This window comes from Notolepis coatsorum (genome assembly GCF_963971535.1).
Source record: "Notolepis coatsorum genome assembly, chromosome: 5".
Lineage (NCBI taxonomy): Eukaryota > Metazoa > Chordata > Actinopteri > Aulopiformes > Paralepididae > Notolepis > Notolepis coatsorum.
The window spans coordinates 147,437,687-147,448,275 of NC_140169.1; the positions used below are offsets into that span (position 1 = coordinate 147,437,687).

Sequence of the window (10,589 nt, forward strand, 5' to 3'; positions counted from 1 at the left end):
AAATGCTAAAATGCTATTTATTGATTGATTGATTGATTGATTGATTTAAACTTTATTAACATATTGCAGAATGGGTACAGTACAGCTCAATACATACAATTGTTAAGGGGATGCAGACCAGAGAAAGACTTTTGTCTTGTTTACATCAGGGTCCCCCATTTTCAATTCATCATATTTCATATCTAAATCATATAATATCTCATTGCTAAATATATGCAATATATTATAATCTAATAATCCAATAATCTAAATCTAATATATAATATAAAAATGCTAAATGCATGGGTATTTTATTTTGTCTTTAATGTTAGCTTGCAAACTCAAATACTGTCTTGGTAAGCCTCATAATGAATCGTTTGGGGTAAAAAAGAAAAACATCGTGATGTGTATCGTGTATCGTCGAAAGGTCAGAAAATATCGTGATATCATATTTAGGCCATATCGCCCAGCCCTACATCAGGGTCCCCCATTTTCAATTCATCATAACATACATCAAGTCAAGTCAAGTCAAGAGTTTTAATTGTCACGGCATACAAGTATACAATGAAATGCGGGTGGTCTTGCCCACAACGATGTGCAATACAGTGGTACAACATATTAGGGCTGGGCGATATGACCAAAAACGTTATTGCGATAAAATTATAAAATTATTTTCATATAACTCGATATCGATAATTATCGTCGATATGTCTGTCAAGTTTAATTAACTTATTATGCCCGGCGCCGATACGCGGGCTGACTTGTTTTGCTGCTGTGAATGTCTCGAGAGTCGAGTTGATGTCGTCATCAGTCCGCGCACGTTAGCAGTTAGCCAAATCAAGCGGAGTATCTCATGTACTAAAAATGACCCTAAAATACTCTGTTCCGCCCAATTCATTGCAACGACGTCCACCGTATACCCCACACTACTATAACAGTTACCCTCAGAATTCAAAACACACACCAACTCGGCAGGTAACCTGTAAAATAGCGCCGTGGAAGCTAATTAGCCATAGCCAGCCTCGTTTTCCGAGCGGAGTATCTCATGACAATGTACTAAAAATGACCCTAAAATACTCTGTTCCGCCCAATTCATTGCAACGACGTCCATCGTATACCCCACACTACTATAACAGTTACCCTCAGAATTCAAAACACACACCAACTCGGCAGGTAAACTGTAAAATAGCGCGTGCAAGCTAATTAGCCATAGCCAGCCTTGTTTACTGAGTCCTACCGCCGCGCCTCCTTCCGGGTCTCCTTCCGCTATCGGCCATCTCCTTCACTGATTGGTTGTTAGTGCGTGTGCTCATATCCAAGCTTGGAAAATCGATATATCGAAACTTTGCGACCACGTTTCATGTTTATTTCGAGGAAATAAATTATCGCGATAGTTATCGTTATCGTTTTATCGCCCAGCCCTACAACATATAATAGAATCCAATAAAAAAACAACATTGTGCAATAAACAGGTAACATGGTGTGACATCTCGGTATCTGTACATAGTTATTTACAGAGCATATAGGACATGCTAGTGCTAGGTAGCTTTGGTAGTGCAATACACTGTTCCTGTTATTCTAATTTAAAGTTGCCTTTCCTTTTGGCCATAAGTGTGCGGCATGAGTGTGTGCCCGCTCATGTTAAAGTGTTAAGTGGCTGCTAGTGTGTGAGCGTGCACAGCGTGCGTGTCGTGTGTGTGTTCATGTGTGCTTGTGTGTGGATAGTTCAGTGTTCTGTGTTGGCCTGCCGCGATAAGCAATAAATCGATTAATTGCCGCGATAATTAAAATGAATGCAATGATTTTGACGGGCGCGATTAATTGCTATTTGCGCGTTTGTTTTAATGAGGCGGACCCAGTGCCCCTTGTCAGTCACAATGTGTCTATTCTACTAGCATTAACGTTACTCATACAAACAGAGTAAACACAGTTTTCAATCAATCAATCAATAACAACATTAACGAGACCCTCGTTGTGTCTATTCTGCTAACGCTAACGTTACCTCTGTGTCTATTCTACAAGCGTTAACGTTAGCTAGGCTGTCTATGCTAACGTTAACGAGCATTAGGCTAACAAGCTGTAACGTTACCAGTCGCGTCTATTTGCTAACGTTAGCATTAGGTAATAACCGGTTTAAAATGGATGGTGATTACCTCACGTTGTGTCTATTCTACTAGCATTAACGTTACTCATACAAACAATCAATAGCGAGTTATATTGATCACGCTATGTACGATAGCCATGCTAAAACGCTAGCACAACATTAGCACCTAACCTAACAACAAGCCTTAACAAGTCAGCGATCTTTTTGCGAGACTAAACTCTCCGCTCGGTGGCAAATTGTGTTGATGTCGGTTTTGTTTAATCAATAAATGAGGCAGAATACACAGTGACTGTATCCTTTGTTTATTGCACTTGTGCCTGCTGCAAACATAATGATTATGAAATCCTAGAGACGCGTCTCTATTCAGTGGTCTGCAGTGTTTCACGTGACTTTTCTGGTACCCAAAAAGTACCTGATAAAATCACAACAATACTTCCGGTCCGGTCGGTGGGCTTCAAAATAAAAGTCTTAAACACCGGAAAAGACGGAGCGGTGGGCTTCAAAATAAAAGTTTTGGGAAATAAATTTCTCCAAAAAAAAAATTCTCTAACCGGTCGCAATAATATCGCTTATCGCGATATTTTCGGGGGCAATTAATCGCCCAGCAAAATGTGTTATCGTGGCAGGCCTAGTTCTGTGGCACTCAATGTTCATTGTTCAGGGCTCTGATGGCCTGGGGGAAGAAGCTGAGCCTAAGCCGCTCTGTCCTAGTAGCTGGGGTTCGCAGGCGTCTGCCTGACCTCAGCAGCTGGAACAGGCTGTTATTGGGGTGGTGAGGGTCTTTCATTATCCTGCAGGCTCTGGATTTGCACCTCTTGTTGTATAGAACCTGCAGGGGAGGTAGTGCAATACCCGTGGTACGCTCGGCTGAGCGCACCACTCTCTGTAGGGCCTTCTTGTCTTGTGCCGTGCTGTTTCCATACCAGGCAGTGATGTTTCCGGTCAAGATGCTCTCTACAGCTCCTGAGTAGAAGGACTGGAGTATCTTCCCCGATACTCTGAACTTCCTTAACTGTCTCAGGTGGTAGAGGCGCTGTTTCGCCTTCTTTACTACTGTGTCTATGTGTGTTGACCAGGTCAGATCCTCTGAGATGTGGACCCCCAGGTACTTAAAGCTGCTCACCCTGTCCACGGTAGCCCCATTAATCATCAGTGGTGTGTGTGTCTCCTGCTGTCCTCTCCTATAATCCACGATCAGCTCATTGGTTTTACCAATGTTCAGGAGCAGGCTGTTGTCCTGGCACCAGCGTTCCAGTACCTCAACCTCCTCCCGGTAGGCCTTCTCGTCGTTGTCCGAGATCAGCCCCACCACCACCGTGTCGTCTGCGAACTTCACTATGGAGTTGGAGCTGAACTTGGCCACACAGTCGTGTGTGTAGAGTGAGTACAGCAGGGGGCTTAGAACACAGCCCTGGGGGGACCCGATGCTCAGGGTGATGGTGTTGGAGGTCTGACCCCCCACCCTGACCGCCTGGGGTCTTTCACTCAGAAAGTCCAGTACCCAGGCGCTCAGGGCGGAGCTCAGACCCAGCTCGATCAGCTTGTCCACCAGTCTGGTGGGGACTATGGTGTTGAACGCTGAGCTGTAGTCAATGAACAACAGTCTCACATAGCCCCCCTTCTGACGGTCAAGGTGGGAGAGGGTGCTGTGCAGTACCTGGGAGACCGCGTCGTCAGTGGACCTGTTTGTCCTGTATGCAAATTGCATAGGGTCCATATCACTGGGGAGGGAGGCACAAATGTGGTCCTTGACCAGCCTCTCAAAACATTTCATGACCACAGAGGTGAGTGCCACCGGTCTGTAGTCATTTGGACATGTTGGGGAGGGTTTCTTCGGTACAGGGATGATGGTAGACATCTTGAAGCAGGCAGGGACCACTGACTCCGCCAGGGATTGATTAAATATGGCGGTGAACACCGGGGCAAGCTGGTTGGCACAGGACTTAAGAATGCTTCTGTTATACCATCTGGGCCAGCAGCCTTGCTGGTGTTCACCTGCATAAATGCTCTTCTCACACTGTGTACCGTCAAGGAGAGAGCGCCCCCGCCCCCCCGCGGATGCCCCCCCCCCCCCTCCACAACAGCCGGCACACCAGTGACGTCACTAGCCGTTGGGCTAGCAGTGCCACTGTTTGCACCAAACCGCGCGTAGAAGGTGTTGAGCTGGTCCGCAAGGGAGGCGTCGTCGCTCCCCATTGAGGGGGCGCTGACTTTGTAGTCAGTTATAGCCCTCAGTCCCCGCCATAAGCCTCTTGTGTCATTCTGTGCCATTTGTGCCTCCATCTTGTCGGCATACGTCCTCTTAGCAAGTTTGACAGCCTTGCGCAGAGTGTAGACTGTTGTCTTGTACTCTTCCATGTTTCCTGACTCTCTGCCCCGGTTATAAGCAGTGGTGCGAGAGTTCATGGCTACTCTGATGTAGGGGTGGGACGATACATCGATCCAGATCGATACATCGATGTAATTATCAACAATCGAATCGGATCGATGCGATGTAATAAGATCGATTCATATCGATACTCTTATTTTGAAAATCCTGTGGCGAGTCTCATATCCGCCCAAGAACAACAGCAGTAGCTCCGTGTGTGTAGATGTTACAGCATAGCATTCTCCCTTTCTGTGTGTGTGTGTGTGTGTGCGCGCGTCTTTGGAAAGACCAGATGAGGTCAGAGGAGTTTGATGTTTAAATGTTATTTAAACATAAACAATATAATACATAATAAATGTAGGCCTATACATGATCATGCAACATCAACAAATTGTTGTAGGAACGGTTTGGGAGAGGGAGGTTGTGAGTTTTGAGTTCCAAAAAATGTAGCTTAAAGTTTAAAGCTCAATATATAAAAACGTGGCACTTTACAGTGAACAGGAGGTCTATTTGTATTAAAAACAATAGATTGATTTTCCTTTAAATGTCTGGAAGAGCTCAAAAATACAAATGTCAAATGATATTTTCATTACCTTTTTTTTGTTGATCTAAATGTTACTGATTGTGTTAAATGGGCATATGATATCATCTCATATCGATTGCAGGCACCTGAATCTAATCGTATCGTATTGTATCGTGAGAGACTTTGTGATATCGGCAAATATCGTATCGTTGTCCAAAGAATCGATATCGTATCGTATCATGATGAAACTGGTGATTCCCACCCCTACTCTGATGACATGCAGATACATGACATACAGATAGACAGTACTGCTACTGTGGTGACTGGTTATCTCTGTGTTGTGCCTCAACACCAGGAGCTAACGTTACTACTAACCCTAACCGGCCAGTTGCTGATCCAGACCATCTTGGTTCTGATGTCTGAGCCTGTTCTGCTCTAAAGGCTGCAGGTTTAGCTTCAGCAGGTCGGCTAGTCTGTCTGCAGCTCTTTAACTGACGCTAGCCGGCTTTCTTTTAGTCTTCTCGAGTTCACAAACAGCTAGCTTTCTTTCAGAAATACTCATGTTAGTTACAGTTAACCTTCATTGTGTTCGACGCGTTGGTTGTGATGTCTTCTAAACTAGTAAACAATAGATCTGGTTGTGATCTCTTCTAAACTAGTCAACAATAGATCTGGTTCTGATGTCTTCTAAACTAGTCAACAATAGATCTGGTTCTGATGTCTTCTAAACTAGTAAACAATAGATCTGGTTGTGATCTCTTCTAAACTAGTCAACAATAGATCTGGTTGTGATCTCTTCTAAACTAGTCAACAATAGATCTGGTTCTGATGTCTTCTAAACTAGTCAACAATAGATCTGGTTGTGATCTCTTCTAAACTAGTCAACAATAGATCTGGTTCTGATGTCTTCTAAACTAGTCAACAATAGATCTGGTTGTGATCTCTTCTAAACTAGTCAACAATAGATCTGGTTGTGATCTCTTCTAAACTAGTCAACAATAGATCTGGTTCTGATGTCTTCTAAACTAGTCAACAATAGACCTGGTTCTGATGTCTTCTAAACTAGTCAACAATAGATCTGGTTCTGATGTCTTCTAAACTAGTCAACAATAGACCTGGTTCTGATGTCTTCTAAACTAGTCAACAATAGATCTGGTTGTGATGTCTTCTAAACTAGTCAACAATAGATGCCATCAGCAGCTGAGCTCATGTTAGCCGCTAGAAGCTAGTCGGCTACTTCACGAGAGTGACCAAACAAACACAATATTGTGTTGTTATTATTATTGGAATCAAACATCACTCACCAGCCGGTCTCCGCTTTACCGATGGTCTTTAGATTCGCTGCTGCGCGGAACATTAAAGCCAACAGATGCCGAGTAACTTTAGCTGAAAACAACGGGCTCACATCTGGAGAAGAGAGACGCCATGACTCTGACGTCACCGAACGACGCGACGCGACGCTTCAACCTGCGACTCTCGCGAGAAGAAGAAGAAGAAAAACACTCCAGTGCCGCGTGATGTACTCTGTTCCTCAGTGCACGTGTGATTGCTTTGTTTGGACGCTAGATGGTGGTGTCGATTGAAAGAAGTGCAGTGGAGCTCTCCATTCAACTCAAAGCACCACAAGAACCAAGAGGTGTATTTGTCACAGACATACCTAACCTCGTTCACAGCTTTATAACATACATACCAGTACAGGGCACACAGTGACATGTGGGTGGTCATGCCCGCATCGATTGTGCAATAATACAAGAATTAAATAGCCATAGAAAAAGAAAAAAAAGCAGGTAAGACACAAGATGTGCATGATAAAAATAGACATGCTAAGTTCCTGAGAAACTGGTAGGCCTACCTTGGCTACCTATGTACACACTACTATACGATATACAATTTTAACTCCGTCATTATTATACTTAATGTATCTAAAATACTATACAATACCTCATTCCTTTAAAGTGACTTTTCCATTATTTAAAGCGGCTTGAAAGCCTATAAGCCGTATTGCTCAATTCTGATTTATTGCTCAGATCCGATTTTTGTTGTTTGGCTGTTATTTATTTATTTATTTTTTAATACGGCCAATTTCAGATTCCAGTGTGAACTGGTCACGCTCCTGAACGGACACGCACTGGTCACGCTTCTGAACGAACACGCACTGGTCACGCTCCTGAACGGACACGCACTGGTCACGCTCCTGAACGGACACGCACTGGTCACGCTCCTGAACGGCCACATGAACAATAACGCAGATGGACGTACACACGGGGGACACATGTTGAAGTCACAGTTTATGGTTTTAGGCCAACGAGTTAATGAGCAGATGATAACGGGGGTGAGGACTCAGGAGGAGGTGAAAGAGAGGCATGTCTTCTTTCAATATGCTTTCAAACACAGACCGGTTATCATACATCCCCTCACGTTTTCTTTGTGCAGAACAAGTGCACTAGCCAGCCATTGCACTTTATTGTCTTGTTGTATCACTGTTTTGTCCTGTTTTACACTATTTTTACCTGTGAAAAAAGTGTATGCACTGTACTTGTCAATGTCGTATCACGTTCCTATGTGTTTCGTAACATAAATGGTGAATCTGAATCTCAAGTATCATCACCCCAAATACTTATAAGGTAAACACCTCACCTCACTGTCCCTCTGACCACCTCCATCACAACTGTCCTCCATGTGTGTCTTCACCGAGTGACTCCCGCCACAGTCTGGAGAGAGAGGCCAGTGCTGCCTGCAGTGTGAACACGTCGTGTCGTCCAAGCCTGTGATTGGAGGAGAGGTCAGAGGAAGGCTGCATCACAGCCAGCAGGCGTGTAGCTGGCCAATGCAACAACAACAAGATGTCATAATATTCCCCTTATTAAACGTTGTTGATAAACCTATCCCTCATATTATGAACCCTAACCTTTACCACTCTCACTATACCTAGAAATAAAAAAATAAACATAAAACCGTCCTGTAGGTCTACCAGGCGACAGGGGCTCTGGTCCTCTCTCCAGTGTGAACAGGTGCTCTGGTCCTCTCTCCAGTGTGAACAGGTGCTCTGGTCCTCTCTCCAGTGTGAACAGGTGCTCTGGTCCTCTCTCCAGTGTGAACAGGTGCTCTGGTCCTCTCTCCAGTGTGAACAGGTGCTCTGGTCCTCTCTCCAGTGTGAACAGGTGCTCTGGTCCTCTCTCCAGTGTGAACAGGTGCTCTGGTCCTCTCTCCAGTGTGAACAGGTGCTCTGGTCCTCTCTCCAGTGTGAACAGGTGCTCTGGTCCTCTCTCCAGTGTGAACAGGTGCTCTGGTCCTCTCTCCAGTGTGAACGTCCTGTAGGTCTACCAGGCGACAGGTGCTCTGGTCCTCTCTCCAGTGTGAACGTCCTGTAGGTCTACCAGGCGACAGGTGCTCTGGTCCTCTCTCCAGTGTGAACAGGTGCTCTGGTCCTCTCTCCAGTGTGAACAGGTGCTCTGGTCCTCTCTCCAGTGTGAACGTCTTGTAGGTCTACCAGGCGACAGGTGCTCTGGTCCTCTCTCCAGTGTGAACAGGTGCTCTGGTCCTCTCTCCAGTGTGAACAGGTGCTCTGGTCCTCTCTCCAGTGTGAAGGTCCTGTAGGTCTACCAGGCGACAGGGGCTCTGGTCCTCTCTCCAGTGTGAACGTCCTGTAGGTCTACCAGGCGACAGGTGCTCTGGTCCTCTCTCCAGTGTAAACGTCATCGACCGTCTCCCACCGACTCGGTCAGTTCGGGGTCGTCAGCGTTAAGCCGACAACAGGTGCCTCATTCTCGGCACTGAAAGACATTTTGTCACTATGGACATTTGGACATAATGTAAAACACAAGGACATGGATATTGCCCCTACGTAAAAGTATCATGGTATTTTTCCCCATAATCTTTTTTTGGTTTGATTGATTGATTGATTGATTGATTGAAAACTTTATTAACAGATTGCAGAATGGGTACAATACACACAATTGTTAAGGGGATGCAGACCAGAGAAAGACTTTTGTCTTGTTTGTTCAGGGTCCCCCATTTCAATTCATCATGACATATATGACATACAGGACATACAGATAGACAGTACTGTTTAAGAGGCAGAGATCCTAAAAGAAAATATATACATTCAAGGGGGAAGAAACTGTACATTTGAAGGGGGTTGGGTGGGGGGGGGGGGGTTGGACACCATGCTATTAAATGGTTTGAATTGGATAATACCATGGTATTATTAATTAAGTGCATTGGATAATACCATGGTATTACTCATTAAGTGCATTGGATAATACCATGGTATTACTCATTAAGTGCATTGGATAATACCATGGTATTACTCATTAAGTGTATTGGATAATACCATGCTATTACTCATTAAGTGCATTGGATAATACCATGGTATTACTCATTAAGTGCATTGGATAATACCATGGTATTAAGTGCAAAAAGTTGTAGGATGTTGATACAGGACCCACCGGTAAATACAATGGCAGAGTTACCGTGGTAAAAACCGAAATTACCATCCAGGAACCATGATACCTTTTTATAAAGGTGGGAACAGGGTGATTTGTCACTTGGTCTGACCTACCTTGTCACTGACGTATAATAAGGTAGATTTATGTGTGTGTGTGCGCGCTTGCATCCATATACATCTACACGTATGTGTGTGTGTGTGTGTGTGTGTGTGTGTGTGTGTGTGTGTGTGTGTGTGTGTGTGTGTGCGTGCGTGCGTGCGTGCGCGTGCGTGTGTGCGTGTGTGTGTGTGTGTAGCCTTTGCACTGACGTATGTGTGTTCATTAACCCCACTCCAACCCCCCAGCTCAGTGTCATAACTGTCCCCCCAGATGCCTAAGAAGTCACAGCTTGTGTCGTGCGACGACCACTCCGGGCCCCTCTCTCATGTTTCAGGGTTCAGGTAAATTTAGCAAGATGCAGTTCACACACGCGCCCTACTCTGACACTTCAGACTCGGAGGAGGAGTGAGAGAAACACATCCGTGCTCACAGCACAACAACACAGTCCTTGTCAAACCGTTACCACGAAGTAAACAGGAATCTCTGTCTGTTGGGAACTGTGACAGAGATAAGAGGCCACAGGGTTACCGTGTAGCCAGGCCATAGCTCTCGTGGAGCCAGGAGACAGACAGAAGAACAAGGAACCGCCTGACAAATGATGGAATTATGATATCAATAGAAGAATTGGAAGACTTCCACCACGAGGAGGGACAGGACGATGCCACCAACTCCACCTGGCGCTGGGTAACGCAGTTTTTTTAGACTCTGGGGTGTTTGGCTATAATGTACTACAGGCCTTGAAGAACCACAGCATGGTGCATTGTGGGTACTGTAGTACAACAGGACACGGGTCCAGGGGCCCTTCCTTAATAAGGGAGTCCATAGTTTAATTTCACTATTTAATTGACTAGAAGTGAGAGAATTAATATACTGTGATTATTCTGATTGTAGGTTTCTCTGTTATCTCCTCAACTGCAATTAGATTAGATTCGATTAAAATGACAAGCGATGAGCTATTCATTTAGATTTTCCATTAGATAGATCTGCACTGCAGATTAAATTATGTACTGTGTGTGTGTGTCTCTGCAAGAGAAAGAAAGTGTGTACTGTATTATGTGTTAGCAACAT

The 10,589-nt window shown here is 44.8% G+C and overlaps 1 protein-coding gene across 3 annotated transcripts in view; it reads right to left on the reverse strand.

The window, feature by feature from the left end:
• gpatch2 (G patch domain containing 2) overlaps nucleotides 1-6,408 on the reverse strand; it is a 70,152-nt gene extending 63,744 nt beyond the window's left edge. For all 3 annotated transcript variants that reach the window (XR_014619724.1, XM_084315043.1, XM_084315042.1), the window contains exon 1: nucleotides 6,279-6,408. Coding sequence is in view for 2 of the 3 variants with exons in the window: in XM_084315043.1 (XP_084171169.1) it covers nucleotides 6,279-6,331 (53 nt within the window). In the remaining variant the exon portion in view is untranslated. The remainder of the gene's footprint in view (nucleotides 1-6,278) is intronic.
• Between the last annotated feature and the right edge of the window lie 4,181 nt (nucleotides 6,409-10,589).